This window comes from Pocillopora verrucosa, chromosome 12, assembly GCF_036669915.1.
Source record: "Pocillopora verrucosa isolate sample1 chromosome 12, ASM3666991v2, whole genome shotgun sequence".
Classification (NCBI taxonomy): Eukaryota; Metazoa; Cnidaria; class Anthozoa; order Scleractinia; family Pocilloporidae; genus Pocillopora; species Pocillopora verrucosa.
The window spans coordinates 8,477,413-8,493,709 of record NC_089323.1 but is presented as its reverse complement, the minus strand read 5'-3'; the positions used below and the strand labels follow the sequence as shown (position 1 = coordinate 8,493,709).

General features: G+C 39.4%; 1 protein-coding gene across 1 annotated transcript; it reads right to left on the bottom strand.

Annotated features, from left to right (window-relative positions):
• Window positions 1-216: 216 nt before the first annotated feature.
• LOC131769960 (uncharacterized) lies at window positions 217-11,636 on the bottom strand. Its single transcript, XM_066159303.1, is given in 23 exon segments — window positions 217-1,195; window positions 1,616-1,807; window positions 2,341-2,563; window positions 2,898-2,999; window positions 3,001-3,117; window positions 4,267-4,371; window positions 4,942-5,068; window positions 5,070-5,108; window positions 5,641-5,677; window positions 5,680-5,777; window positions 6,222-6,277; window positions 6,818-6,970; window positions 7,439-7,496; window positions 8,105-8,120; window positions 8,123-8,284; window positions 8,287-8,298; window positions 8,301-8,312; window positions 8,993-9,166; window positions 9,588-9,809; window positions 10,193-10,425; window positions 11,029-11,080; window positions 11,083-11,310; window positions 11,576-11,636. Coding segments are annotated over 23 exon segments (2,778 nt in total). The 3' UTR covers window positions 217-896.
• Window positions 11,637-16,297: the final 4,661 nt, after the last annotated feature.

Sequence of the window (16,297 nt, the reverse complement as noted above, 5' to 3'; positions counted from 1 at the left end):
GTCAGCGTTAGAAACTCTTTACGGTGGCTATTTTACATCATGAGCTTAGTTGATGAAACCAAGTTATCTTATTATACACCCAATCGACGCACCACCACAGTTTGTTGAGAAACTTACCACCTTTATTAGGTTATTGCTTTGCAAAACGAATTCAATAAAGAATTACAAGTCAAACGCATAGGTCTTTCTCTGATTATGTATAAGGGGCCAGTTAAACCTTCCTGTAATAATGATAAAATTAAACTTGGCTACTGGTGAGGTGAGCCTGTCTCTTGAATTGGGTCAGTCATACACTTTTCGCACTCCATCATGGATAACCGCATATCGCGCGCGCGTTTTGAGAGATCAATAACGTATACGATACTGCAAAATAAATGCAATCCTTTTGGAAGGCTAGAAATCCCAAATCAGATCCAAGTATCTGCAAAGAGTGAACTTTCGTTTTCAAATTACACCGGCAACAATTAGCGCGCTCTGATCAGGGGTATTTTTCCAGACGAGATGTATGGATGGAGTTCCGATATAAAATTCAAGGATCTTTTAATAAACTTATTCATTAATCCAAGATCAAAGTTGATAACCACACGCAAAACCGTGCGGTTGTCATCATTTTTAGTTTCGAGAGTCATCTAATTCCAACTGGAAGAATTTAGAAAACAGTAAGTTTATGAGTGAAAAATGTACATTTCAAAAGAGGCGGTAACATTCTCTACTCTCAAGACAAATGTGAAAAAAAGTCTCAACGCTTTTCCTTGTTTTCACTTGTTGAAAATACTCCCAGATAAAAGGAAAATGGCATCTCCGATTATCTAAACAGAAAAATACATGGTTTGGCTGACTCCTCTGCGGCTCTTACTTCTCTTCAGTAAGTGGTTTACCAAAAATGCACTCTGCTCCTAATTCGTTGAATAAATTGCAATAAATTTCTGTCCGCCGCAGCTTCGTTCGCGATCTCCTTGACACGGTAACATACACTCCTCGTTTCTGACCTTCGATTCACCTTTGAAATAAAGTCCACAGAGGCACTCAGACGCCATTAATAAGCCAGCAAAAGTGAAGCCGTTAGAACCACAGTGCTGCACACAGATGTCTGGAACCATGGCTGGGTGTCCCTCATATCTGTGCTTCAGTTGCTGTAGAGGGTCAGAGTTGTGAAAACAACCTATATATGCTCCGCTTGAGGATCTAAAGGTATCTGAGGAAAAAAAGAGACTTCGAAATTCTAACAGAAATACGAGAACACTTTTTTAACAACTTTTACGAATTCTGCGACAATGTACACCACGCCTGCCGTCTTTGTTCACAAATCTTTGTTAGTGACAATGTTGCAATAATTATTCCGGGAGTACGGAGCAGGGATTTTTAAAAGAGTTTGGGGAAGGTGGGGGAGGATGTTTACAGTAACGTCTCATCTAAGGACCGAATACATGAGAGGGATGACTGCGATTTCCAATTACACATGCAAAATTATTAATTTTCGTCGACAGAGATGACGGTACATTCATGTGATCCTTGGTTCCCCGTTTGATTGAAGACAGAAGGCGCAAGGAAAAAAGACAGAAGTAGGAGAAGAAGGAGAAAAACGTTTTCCCCCTATCACGAACTGATTATTTACCCATCAAGCTTGATTGAGCAATCCCTTTGGATTCCGGAAATTCATCGTCGGTGTCCTGGTCGTCTTCATCACTGAGATCTTTAAAGTTTGATTGGACCTGGTTGAAGGTGAACTGAGGTATGTTTGGTATAAAATGGGCCCCCGTTGGAAACGTCGACGTAGCCTGTGAACTACTCTTCACTGGGGTAGAACCTACAGAAATAGATGGCAAAAGTTCTTCTGTTTGTTTTTATTATGATTATTACATACGTTCTAACGTTCATTCTGTCAATTGTTTTTTTACGTTTTCATTTTATATGACTTCAAGGCGTGTGTCGTCCCATCCTCTGTTATCAATTGCCCGTAGCATCATATCCCGAATTCGATTGTAAGTGAAAAAACCTTTCTTAAACTTCTTCATCTGTAATTTACAGTTCCTAGGGTAACTAGCGCTGCGAGGGACAAAACACACCATGAGTTATCAAAAACCGTTTAATTAAAAGAAATTGTTGTGGAATTGAAATTTCTAGTCGGGGTAGAGGTGTGAGGATGGAGAAGAAGGTTAAAAAAAATCTATGTCGAATTAACAGGAAAATACAATAGATCTCCCTTCTTGCACCACGTACCATAGCAGGTGCCATAGTACACCATCACACTTGAATTACTCAACTGTCATAATGAGAAGCCACTTTACCGAGATAGAAACATATATGCACCTTATAGTTCAGTGACTGATAGTAACACACCTGGCAAAGGGACAGTGATATCGAGTTGATCATTTCCTGGATCCAGACTAAAAGTGTGAGTGACATTCTGTCCATTGGGAAGATGCAGAAATACTTCATAATCTCCAAGGAAACCACGAAAGTCAAAGTAGGCATCTGATTGGTCAATAGATGTCGCTGATAATGTGGCGTGGGTAGTCCACTGTTTCAGGAGACTGCGGTAACGCAAACCAGCGGCATTAATCTGTTTGTTTAAAGAGTTGATATTGAGTTGCTACGATAAGGACGCCAACTCTGTCTAACTGTAGGGCTCTGATCGTGACTGTGTTTTGTCGGGATTTGAGACAACAATTTCTCGAGATAAACTCGGCTTTACCTCGGGTAAACCAGACCATTGCAAATCACTTGCCTTCTGGATACTTCTTTTCATTTAATCAATAAGAATATTTAATCTAAAATACCAAATACATGTTCACCTGCGACATATTTTGTCGTAAACTCTGTTTAGATGCCTATAGATCTACATTTATACATTTATGAAAAAAAATTTAGTATGGGGAATCAACAGTGACTCAAACCTTCCAGTCGTTTCCATCAACAAGTGAAGTATACGGTCCCCTCCATGAACTATAGCCCCAGAAACTCCACAGAATCAAACCTTGAACGCCAGGAGTACTAAAATGCAGTGCGCATGACGGTTTCCAGGCTATCTGCTCTTTTCATAGGGTCCTTTTCAAGAACATCGACTTCTGTCAACCATATTGGAATCCTGGCTTCACCTAGCATGTTAAGGCGATACTAAAACACAAGAATGATGAAGAACTCTAAAAATCTTCGAAAAGAAGAAAATCCGGAGAGCGCTTTTTTAACAAAATTGAGCAAAAATACTGCACTGCTTGGCTGAAGCCTGAACCATGCATGTGAAATGTAGAGGTCAAGATGCCAAAACCCCCGTACGACATAGTTCTTACCCTGGCTTAGCGAGCATTATCTTTTAATTTATCATTAAATGCAATCTATCTATTTTACATGCCTAAGAACCTTGCAAGCCGCTTTAGTCTAATACAACTATTTATCACATAAACTGCGGTGTTATACAAGGATTTCCGGCCCTGAGAAAAGTCGTAACAACACTCGTGAGAAAATATCTTATTTTTTACGTGTGTTGATATAGCCAATCAGCTGCTTACACGTCACTCGCCTTTGACGCCACTCGGTCAGGTTGATGAATGAACGGCAAAGCCTTCACGATTCTCAATACAAGTTGGTTGTCGGAGCTTTCTCGAATTATTGCGGCTAAAACACTAAGAAATCCGTATCGCTGACAGACAATGAGGTTCAAACTTTCCTGTAAGGGGAAGAAAACTAATATACTAAAAGGAAAACCGAAAGTTGCGTATTCGGTGGCTTTGGTGTTAGCATTTCTCTCGGCTGAGAATGAAAATTGACAACTGGAAGATTTGCCACCGGCCGATTTTGGCCGTTTACCTGAAAGACTTCTTCTGTCGGTAAGGACAAAGTCAATAAATGACAATTTTGTAACTTGAAAATTACAACCATTGTTGTTTTCGTATTCATGACTCAACGCATTTTTCCATCTTAAGAGTCAGCGCCAACGCACTCTGCGATTGTTATTCGAGGATTGTCGATTCACTTTTATTCATTTATTAATGAAGTCGGCTTTTCTTCCCAGCAAAGGGCTATTGTGTTTATATGATAAACAAAATAATACATGTTGCTTGTAGATATTGAATTTCTCTCTTCGTGTTCAACTCGACATCTCACTGTTTCGCTGCGCTCACTCGTGAGCTTTCGAGTTAAACTCTCGAAGAGAAATTCCATATCTACGCGCGCCCATGTATTCTCTATATCTTGAGTCTTCTTCAGCTAAAGACATGGATTTTGTTGTCTTTGTATGACAAATTTATCGCCTGGCAGTACGCTCACCTGGAGTAGCGTGGGATTCACGTGACCAGTAAAATGGCCCTGAACTCCAATTCCGTCCAGCGGAATTCCACGTAATAGCAAACCCTTTGCCTCCTCCAAGAAAGCCTGAAATCATGATAAGAGAAGTTTTTTATGCTTATACATCTCTACCATCCATCATGAAACTGAGTAAAGGCTCTCAACTCATTCCATTGTATCCGCTTTATTTTATCCAACTGAGACACATTTCTCTTAAACTAAGGTTATTTTATTCCTGATCCTTGTTGCTGGGCTAATTCACTGAGAAGAATATTAAAGAAAACATACTTCCACCCCTCACTTGCTCCAAGGCCGTAAGGGATCGAAACAGTTGGGTACACACCTATTACGACTTGTAAAATTAGATGTTATTACAGACATGAATCTTTTCAAAGCATATTGAGTATAAAAGGGTATATATTGAGTATAAAATTGGTTCATGCTTGCGGTGCGTAGATCGAGTTATGGATGCTCGCGGGAAGTTTGGAGAGCACGAGAAAAGCGTAAGAGTTGCTCGAGGCGCGGCGAGAGTACTTACACTGTTGGAAAAGGAAAATTGAAACAGTGACTGGCGATAAAAAAGTTTATTTTTAAGATGTACATGTAACATAATTATGTACGCTTACTTTTGTTTCAACCTATATAAGTCCTATTCACCTGAGTTAGTTGTCCATTTTCTACCACATCAAAATCATTGAGAAATAAATCAACATCCGGGTCTGCCTGGGCTGCTGCTTGGTACATCCAATCACGAATGGTGACACCTTCACGATCCGCAAAAATGATCCGTGCAGCATTCGTTATTGACATCCCACTGCATAAAACTAAAAAAGATATTGATGAAAAACGGCAAATGTTAGACATAAATATAGAACATACGTCTCTGGTTTATGTCGCACAACTTTTATTCCTAAATTTATTCGTAGAATTTAATTATTTCGGTCGACAAACTGTTAGGATGGCATTTTCTACTTCGAAACAATCCGAAAAAACTACGACCTTTTGAGTAGTTTACGCAAAACTGAAAATACAATTTTTCCGTTACATTTTTCGCGTTGCAGGTAGCTCAAACGGATCAATATCACATTTCCTTTTTTCGAAAGGGATCCTGGCATTCGCGAAGGTGAGTAAATGGTACTGCTGGCTCCCGTTTCTTTTCTTTCCTACGGAACATTCTAATTAGCAAGTGCAACCCGAATGATACTTACATCACATTTACCATTAATAGCAAAAGATTGCGACAGTAACAGCAACAACAACATTTTCACGACGATCTCAGCAACAACAAAAAAGGACATCGACTATGATAGCAGCAACAGCAACCACAAGATCCAAGTTCTGTCTTCATACACTCACCGGCCTCTATATCTCTCAAGGAGATTATTCAATCTTCATGCAGTATTTCCCTCAGTCGGGTATTTGATAAGTTCTTCACCCAAAACGGAACTTGTGTATCAACTGCCCAGAAGACACAATGGCCACGAATCAGTTTGCTGAAAATTGGTTAAGGAGGCAAATTGTTAAGGAAATGATAAATTCTAAATAACATTCCCTTGACACAGAGAACTGAGAGTTGATCGTTCGCTCCTCTAGTTACAACTCAAGTTAAACAACAATATGCGGTTTTGCTCGCAGTAAACTGGTTTACAGGTAGCTGCACCCATAACATTTGTCTTGCTCATCATACTCGGCTTGAAGGAATGTGTGCATAGCCAATTAAGGAAAAACTTCAAGTGCTCGGTTTTCGCGTCAATCATCAAGAACCAAAATGCACGTTGTTAATAAAATTTTTCCCCCCCATTTTGTGGCCTTCTCAATTAATCTTCAGATTGCACCAAGGGTGCAGTCCCGCATTTAAGTTTAAGTAACTAAAATAGAGAATAATTCGCAAAAATAGAGAAAGAAAAATAAATTTTTTTTTTCAGTTAATCTCTTACTTGTGTGTTTGTAGGAAATCTACAGCCTCGTCCGAAATTTTGTAGTTGAAAGCGCCCTGAAGTGAAACGTACCTATAATAAGTTCAAAACGCAAATGATGCGTCAGTTAATTAAAATGAACTTTCCCCAAATCACTCATAGATAAGTTAAGAAAAAAACTTGATAATAACGTATTACAAAACGTACTCATGGGTGATAAAACTAAACTGTCTCGAAATACCCTAACCAACGCAGCACCGCAATTTCTTCTAGGTACTCCTTGGATGGCTTATAGCAAAAAGAAAATTTCCACTTTCTGAGCTTCCCGTTTGCCTTTACTCCAACACTACTGGGTTCTAAAGCTTTCAACTTTAAATCGTACCAACATTAAGAGGTTTTTTATGGGTAATTTTAAGTTATAAGTGACAGATCATTTTTATGAGTTGAGAAAATCCTTCATTTATAGTGCATAGGAACGCATTCGTATGTAGTTAGTTGAAGAACGTTTGAAATGGCTAGATTGACTGAACACCACCATTTAATCTGCAAACATTTATCAATTGCAGTGTATGCTAGAACTGTTAAAGTTTACAAGTTTCTATGTTGTGGTTACTCACCGGACTAGGTTCGACATAGCTCCATTTCAGAGAACTCTCCAATACTGCCCACTGGAAGTTTTTTAGATAAAAATCACGATATTTTGGTTTATGTAAAAGGTACTTGCTGTTAACGGCCGCGCCGAATGCAAAGAGGTGAGATTTTTGTCTTACCTAGGATTAAGAAACGAGGTGTTATAAGTTTTATTTAATGATTAATTGATGAAGCATTTTAGATTAGAACCAGCTAATTCCTAAAGAAAGACAATTTCTTCGACTTGTCAAGAGTGCGTGGTTGAAGGAATAATTCTGAGCTTCAGACCTCCGCGCTTCGACATTCTACTAATGAGCTTCAAAGAAGTCTATGGAAAGAAAGGCCGTTATTGAAGCCATATGTGACAAGAGTCCTGTACACTGTTAGCACAGGGAATGTCAAATGTATAGAGAAAAAAAAAGTGGTAAATTTTGTGTTTGGTAACGAAATAGGGAGAGACGCTTTTTCGTCCTGTCACGAGCGTGGATAACTGAAAAGAAAGCTGAGTCTCCGTGAGATATGGGACTTGAGACCTTTGGATTCATGCCTATGACTTTTATTTTTTTTTGATCTTTGATTGCATGGGACAAAAAAAATGTTCTACTCACTGTCATTTTCAGATTTTGAAGAAAGTCCGCAGAGTATCGTGTGCCTTGGATATTCACTCTAATGAAAAAGAAAAACGGAAACAAAACTCGTTTGCAATTGCCAATAATCTACAAATAAGGTGTGAAGAAATTCTTCAATAAAATGCGTAACTTCCACTAAAAATGAAAGGCAAAAAAATTTGTCATTCCAAGGTAAAGAAAATAAAAAAAAGTAAAAATCGCAAAAAAAAATTGTTTGCTTACATGAATATAAAGCTTAGGGTTACTCCTTGTTAGCGACTATCATTTTTCAAGAATGAGAGCTGTTTGTATTGCTAAGGTGATTTTGTGCATTTTTAACGAAGGGACTCGAGTTGCTTTTCTCTTGATAAATTTCAACAAGAAAGGCTCTTTAGGGTTCTACCTCAGTCTTTGAACTTTCTGACTTCCCATAGAAAAGAAGATTGGAGAAGCAAATGGGTTTTAATCGCTTTCATCATGAAGATGCGGGACACACAACAGATCGAGGTTCCAAAATTTAGTGTGCCTATAACAGAGGCACTGTGAGATTAAAGTGTCATGTCTCGGCTAAGTCTCGAACCCGGGCCTCTCGACGTACTGACCATTAGGCCACTACGCTTCCCAACAGCATTTAAAGAACTGTAATAAATGCCTGCTTCCACGGACCTTAATCTCACGTTCTTTTTCTGTATTTATCAATGAGAGCATCGCTATGTTCTTTCCAGTCAGGCCTTTGAAGAATTTCACCGAGATACAAATCGTCCAACAAGATGTCAACCGTAGGTTTGGGACCCTTGAAGTAAATGAACATGTACTGGAAGCCTGCCTTAGCCGCTGGCATTTCAATGCAGTATGCCAAGGACCCAGCCATAATCTAGGAAAAAGTGAAACATATTAACGGTAATAAATAATGGTAGTAAGACAGAGTGAAGTCCAATTCGGTCTGTAATCAGACGAGTGATTAACAAAATCGCATGACCGCCAAGCAGAAGTCCGATTTGTCAATTAAGAGTATGACTACAGACAGAATTGGATGACAAGAAGTCCTGTTACCAATTAATCATAACCACTATGATTTCCGTAAAAACAAACATATTTAGGACAAACAATGTCTGAAGTAAAAACTCCTCCATTTTGGAAATGTCCCAGTTCATTTTTTTTTTTAAGCAGGATAAAGTGGTTGTCACTATGGTTATTGTGATCAATTCTGTGATTGGTGGATTTAGCTGCGTGGAAGTAGTATGGTTGGCTGCTTCAACTCTCCGATTATATGTGCCCGATTACAGCCACCTCTCCGATTACACTGTCTAATAACAACTGTACAGAATGATTAGTGAAAAATAAAGAAGCTAATGTATCAGTCACATTTGAGGAAATTGTAATGGTAGTGATAACCTGACTAAAGGTCTGTGTTTTGGGATAGGGCAAAACCAACACAAGTTACACTTGGCAACAGCTTTAAAGCTGCGAAAGAGATGGAAAGAGTCAACTGAGGAAAATGGTGGGACAGTTCCGAAGTTGGTAAAATGGTGTTTCTTTCATGTGTAACCTTACTAACCTGGGAATATTTTGTCCTCCTAGCAAGACGCTTGCTCTTCTGTTTCTTGTCTCCCCTTTTCTTAAAGCGTATCCATAACTCAAGGCTATGAACATCCCCAGTTTTTTCACGGTCCAGAAGTTTCGTCCATCCCATAAATTTGTAGATGCGTCCTGGCAAAACTCTGCTACCTGAGTAAGTTATAAAAAGGATTTTATCTGTAGCAAGGTAGTTTACTTCAACAAATAGAGAATACCTTTTAAAAAAATCCGCACTCTTTACTAATTATAAAACCAGAGGAAGATATTAATCCTCTTTGGGAGTTCTCTTGATGGCTGGTTGCTTTACGCCCTGTTCCACATAATTTTACCCCACTAAATCACATACTTTGATCGCCAAAATAAAATAAGAATTTAGGAAGTTTGTCACCACGGACCTAGTTGAAGGGCTCGTTAAATATTTGCCATCTTCATTTACGTTATTTATCTTATTGGTCAACTTTGCCTTGTGCAGAACTTCACGAATATTTTGACTTTTGCTTTAAATACACAATGTCAAATAAAGTGTAACAAAACTAACCAACGACCGTTTTTGTGGTGTAGGAGCTCTTACCTACATACTGACCAGGTCCAGCCCATTCAGAGAGACGTGCAAGACATATACCGCTGTGTTTTCCTTCTTTGGGTCTCTGCCGACTGTATCGGGCAATGAAACCTCCACGAGGATCATCTGTCTCGCCTTGGCAGCTCCATCCCTTTATCGGATCATTTACCAGTGGCTGTTCAAATCCTGGGTTGGTCAAAATGTTGATGCCACTAGTTGGTGGTCGGTATGCTGAAAATGGGACAACACAGGATTATTTGATCATAATTGCACCTGAAAAGTAATGAAGAAGAGAAAGAAACAGCAAAAATTTCGAGACAGTTTAGTTTTATCAACTGAGTACGTATTGTAAATTGGCCATCGTAAACAAGTTTGTAAGGTTAACGTTTCAAGCGTTAGCCCTTCCGCTCGAAACGTCACTTTTAGAAACTGGTGGCCAATTTGCGTTATCAACCTCGTTGATAAATCTCAATTTACTTAAGGCAAATTGGTCTAAAAATGTGGAGAACACACAGTCCAGAACTCTACGACGTTAGAGTTCAAAGCTAACTCAAAAAGTGTACATTTAAATTTTAACTCGAGTCCCAATTTAAGTTGATGGGACACTCTCCTACCTCTAAAGTCACTTTCGTCAATCTCCTTGAATAGAGGTTGTAACATAAGTGGCTTTACTCGACCATTATTAACCAATGGGTGTCGCGCAGCATTTCCAGGAATGACCGTGTTTTGATCCAAGGCATTGTTTAACGCGGCCATCACATTATTTGAGACATGATCTCCGTAAGCAGAATTATACAAATCACTGATGAAATTTCTCTTCTCTTGGTCCTCTTCATAAAAAGAGACGCTTGCTTCCGGTGGTACCTTTATTAAGAGGGCATTAAAGTATAGAGAACACCATCAGTGTAAGAGGGCCACATCTTAAGAAATGAAACCAGAGTCATCTGGAAAAATGTAGAGCGGAGCTTCATTGGAAAAAAACTCACGGATGGTTCACTGACAAATGGGCCTTCAACAACACAGACAATAAAGACAATAAAGACAGTTTAGAAAGTTTCTTAAATTTCCTTTAACAAGCATGGCGCAATTCTTCAAGTCATTGTTGTTCGGTAAATACGTTACGGCATTTTCCTTCGTATTCCTCGTGTTCTTGCCTATGTCAAAATAGACGGCGGTAGGTGTGGGTACATTATATTCTCTTTTAGGTTTCCCTTCCTCTAAAAAAATCACAGAATTTAGTGACCGAACTATTGGAGAAGAAGGACAAACTAAGTCTAAGGGAGGCAAAGTTTATAAGCTGATCTATCCTTCATAGTATTAAACCATGTTCAACTGCGCTCTTTCTGCCTTCCTACGACCAAAAATGTCCGTGAAGCAACTTATGAACTGGGTTAAATAGTCAAAATTCGTGTTTACTGAAGTAGGCTGTCAAAACCATTTCACAGGTCACAGGGATTTCGTCTTACCAGCCAAGCTGTAAACCTCCATTGCGCTGAGTCCCCTGTGCCATTGTGGCATTTAGTGGAGGGACCATACCGCATGTAGGTGAGTGCTCCATGAACGCTGCCTACACATGCTGAGTTGTTTACGACTCCAAACACTGGAAACCCGTGAGAGTAAGCAGCTTTAGAACACTGACGCAGTAGTGAAATGTGTGACTGGTCGTTCTGGCAGGTTCAATCTTATTTGTGGAAGAGATTGTCGTCTTTCCAGCAGCCTAGGTAATCATAAACTAGGACAGTGGAAAAGGAAAGTTAATGAACTACCATTGAGGGTATCATGTCAATAAACTATTGGCCTGTTACCAAAGGATAATTAGAGGCGTAAAAATTATTCTGTACTGTAGTGATGAAGGATCTGTAATCTGTAGTCAGCCAATGGGCATAACAGAACCTTGATGCCCAACTTCGCCGCCTCATGTAGCCAACCAGAACGAGCGTTTATCACAAGATACACGTAATAATCATTGGTAGTAACTGAAACTTAAGTTGGTTTACCTTTCTGTGCCGCCAGAAGTATGCAGGACTGCAACAGCAGAAATATCAAGGTAGGTTTCATCGAGTTTTCATAGTCGTTGGCCTTGGTTAGAATGGGCAGTTTTTTCTTATAACTCTCTAAACCTAAGAAAATAGCCAAAACGAGAAAAAAAAGGAAAACATCCCACAATTAGTTTACAATCAGTACAAGCGTTAAAAATAAATGCGTTATTTTTCCCGCGACTATAACAATTGGATCAGAAATAAGAGAAAGTTTAGGCTAGCTCGTCGAATGAATTAACATATTTTACTGAGCTCGTTTCTAAAGGAAAAGTATCTTTCTTTACTCCAGCAGCGCGCTAAAAATTGCCAGTTTTCTTTTCCAGGTACACACACGGTGTTCTTCGACATTGCTGATCCTAGCACTGATCCTAGCACTGCTCCTAGCACTGATCCTAGCACTGATCATAGCCCTGATCCTAGCACTGATCCTAGCCCTGATCCAGCAGAAAGCAGGCTCTTGTCACACATCAACTTAGCATATAACATGGCTCTTATCGACGTTGTCTGTTGCTCAGTGGAAGAGCGTTGGCGCGCAAAATGTGACGGTCTGAGATGCAATATCTCTTTTGAGACTTCGTTCGGTTTTTCTCTGTTCCATGCTTGTGGTGCGGCAAATAAAATTTCTTACACGTTGCTTATAGGGTGCTCGTGAAAAGAATCAATATTTCAGAGAGTGTTTTGCTTTGCTGGACTTGCTTATTTACCATATAAGAGTCTGTACTTCTATGGCAATTTTTCAAAGGGAAATCTCAAAACGAAAATACTGCATGTCATCGTTGAAAAAAAAAGTAATTAAAATATGTCACTCGGGCCCTCTATCATTCATCTAAGAGTCAAAGGATTCAAAGTAATTCGTATAACCGAAGTTAGTCTACTTAAGAATTGAAGGTTTGAAGCACTTACCTTATGTGTTGCGATAACTGGGTTTGTGATATTACTTGCTGAAATCCACAAGATAGTCACTCTGAAGTCACACCTGTTTCATTATGAAGGTTTAACAGGAAACTTGAAGACCCCACACCAGCTACTTTTTCGCCCTCAGTGTTCACGACGTTAATCATTAGGGAAGACTCTTAGGTGAATATTTTGATCACTGATACGAATGGGAGGTAATTTTTTATCAAGAAAAAAAAATCACCGTAAGATTCACAATCAAATGTTTGTCAGTAGAAGATCAAATATTAAAATGAAAACCATAACGTTTGCGGTCGTGTAATGTCGAATCACCTCTAAGGCGCCCTATCGTAAAGGCGTCATTCGAAGTTCTTCTTCCGTCTGCGTAATTTTGGTCGCTAAATTCTAGTCTTTGGCATATTCGAAAACTAAAATGATCACCGCAAACAAAAAATTCAATCTGCGTTGACATGTACAGGTGGCCGTCTTGTATCAAATCACAAAATCAAATAACAACCTGCAGGACAACGGGGATCACCGTTTGATCACTCGACCGCTACAAAAACAAAACGATTTGACCCTTAACTCGTAAAAGTGATTGACATGTAACCTCTCACTAGGATATCCATGCATTATCCAGCAAACAGGTAATGAAAATACTCACACTTATCAGGTAGATGTTGTCTTGGTCTAACACCAAATTCTCGAAACTGTTTACAAGGAAATCTGTAGCAGCTAGAGCGGAGAATTAACAATCAGGTGTAAGAGCTCCGCGACAGTGTATGCACACTAGGACCCCAACCCTACAATGAGGGCCTTGCTGGGGTGATGGCTTTTACGGCTAACGATTTAAATTTGGCTATTTTACGGCTAACGCTTAATTTTCATGGGGATTAAAAGAATTAATTTTAACGGTTTATTTTTTAATGACTAACGGTTAGAATTTGTCGATTTTTACGCTTACGACGGTCAACCCCATTGAGACTATACAATGTAGGAGTTTATCATTTCAACTCCGTATCAATCTTCTCCCTTCTCTGCCATTCGTGCTCGTTCTTTCCTTATCTGACAGATTATTGTCCACTTTACATAGGAAATAAACCGCACTTTCCATCGGTTTACCGAGTACTCCATCTTATGAAGAGGATAGGTGAGTTTTGAAGAGGTGAGTATAAACGCCCACGGTGTCACAAGGACATAAGTGATCTTAAGGTCTTGCAGTATCAAGTGGAATCAAACTGGAGAATTTTTTAAACCTTTTATTTCAAATCCACTTCGTGCAAAGTAACCACTCACTTACGAATGTAAATTAACTGAAATGCTATGAAATATTAACATTTATTTAGAACTGTTTGAGAACTACTGAAATTAGGATGGCTCTGTGTTTGGCAATGTTCAGGCTTGTTAGATTATCTTGAAATCCTTCTGCGAGTCTTCAAAGCCTTGGTTAGTCATGTGCTGCAAAACTACGCGGCATTTATTTCTATCTTCTTAGTGTGTGTCCTGCACCGTTTTAGTGGGATTTAATTCTCGCACAATGATCGTCATCGCTAGTCGTGTTTGAGTTTGCCCTTAACCTTGCTTAGAGTCCTCAACGGGGTGTTTTGTTTGCGTTTTAGTTCTCGAAGATTGGTTGTTTTTTCAAGTACTTTTTTTTTTCATTTCGAATGTGTCATGAAATTGTTTGGATTAATTGTTCTTAAATACTCTGCCAAAGTCAGTTGTCCCGTAAGCCAAACATGCCTACCCATAGGATATTTAAAAGCTTGTACTTAGGGCTACACTAGTGAGAGAGAGAGTCAGTCTCAGAGAGTGAAATAAAGTTCCTGAACAGACTGGTTGTGCCTCCTCTTACGCGAGTTGCTCAAGCTGGTTAACCCCAACAGTTTAACATAAATATCCCTTGGACGCCAGCCCTAGATGCAGCCAAATGCACGATACGCTCGCATTATATTACAACAGGCTAGAATTCGTATCAAGTAAAGGAAACACGGGTCAGGTATTAATCTATCATGTTAAGTAGCTATAAGTTACACATACAAATTTTCATGTACGCAGTTCTTACTGTTGGGCAACGAAGGCATAACCCCTTTCACATTGATGATAACAAAAAAGGTGGACGGTCATATGCAATAAAAACTCGAGGAAAACACTTCCCTTTATCTATTTATATGAAGGTGGAAATATTTCCGAAGTTCAGTTTGTCTCGTCGTGCTTTGTCCTTGACTAATACATACTAACACGGGTATGCTGGGTGACATTGGTCCCCCCAAGCCATGTTTTTTTTTTTTCGTAGCATAGTCTAATTTTGGATTGAAGGTCATCATTTGTCAGTGTTTTAGGATCATTTGTTTTCTTCGAGGAAATCTCCTGGCTTTGAATTTCCCTAGTCTTAGGTTATATAAATTGTGACTGAATATCTAGTAGGATTACAGTGTACATCGGAGACACCAGCAGAAACCTCAGAACAAGACCAGCTGAACACAAGCAGGCGACGAGGAAAGGTGATGTCAACAATCACATTGCTGAACAACATCGATTCGCGAACCACACTATTAACTGCGACTCTACGCAATGCCTAACCTACTGCATTACCACTTTCAAAGACTGACTCTGGTGAGCTGGTTTACTAACTTAGAACAGACGCCCCTCAACTGGTGTCAACTGCTACCGGCACCTTACAAACGCAGTATTATAACTAACATTGCAAACCGACCAGGACACTCCGAACGACCTAACTTTAACATCGGATCGAAACAGACCAATCACGACCAACTTACGCCACTTGAGTCCTACAGCCAATAATATCACGGCAAAACTGACCAATCAGTTGATATACGAACCGGCCTTAGAACATTCGACTGACAACAACTATTTATCAAACTCTGATGATGATATCCGCTTAGGTTGTCGAAACGTTAGTCACTACTACCTAGAACAGTCCTTCTCAGAACTTGACTCACAGTTTCCAGAGTTTCCTAGCTGGTGTTTCGAGCATGAGCTCTGTCATGGTGAACAGATCTCCCAAGTAGGCTGCCATATCTAACCATCGGTCTGACATCTTTGCCGGATTACATGAAATGTAATCCTCAGACTTCTATGTGCTAACCCCGAGAAATTAGCAGATCGCATCTTCACATCACTTCACTTCCACTTTTGCATAGCTACGAGCAAAACTTGATCTTGTACCTTTCTATCGGTGACCTTTTTACATATACGTAAAAGAAGCGGTTTTTTGAAACATTTAACGATAAAAAATTGCGATAAAACATTTTGTAAAAGCATATTAAAAATATGTTGACGACGTTTCGACGTTTGGCTAACGATATTATCAAGTCAAAGAGTGAAAGATAAAAAATGTTTTATTACTAAAAAGACAAAAGTTAATGGAATGTTCTTTTAAACAAAGAGTTTTGCGCGAATGGAATCGGTCTTCGTGTTGAGACAAGGGTTGCGCTGCATGATGAAAAGCATCTCATAGACAAAACAGTTAAATTTTCCTTGGCACTTTTTTAGAATACGGAATTGGCTATCTTTGAGGAGGCTTGTATCCTCAAGCGCTATGAAGATTACTTGCTCAGAACAACGATCCATCGTGCATATGCTCTATCCTCAACGACTGAAGCCTTCAATCAAAAATGCACCGAGCTACGTTCCATCTTTACCCGACTTGATAAGATGCTTTTCATCAAGCAGCGCAATCCTTGTCTCAATACGCAGATTGAATCCATTCGCGCAAAACTCTTTGTTTAAAAGAACATTCCATTACCTGTTGTCTTTTAGTAT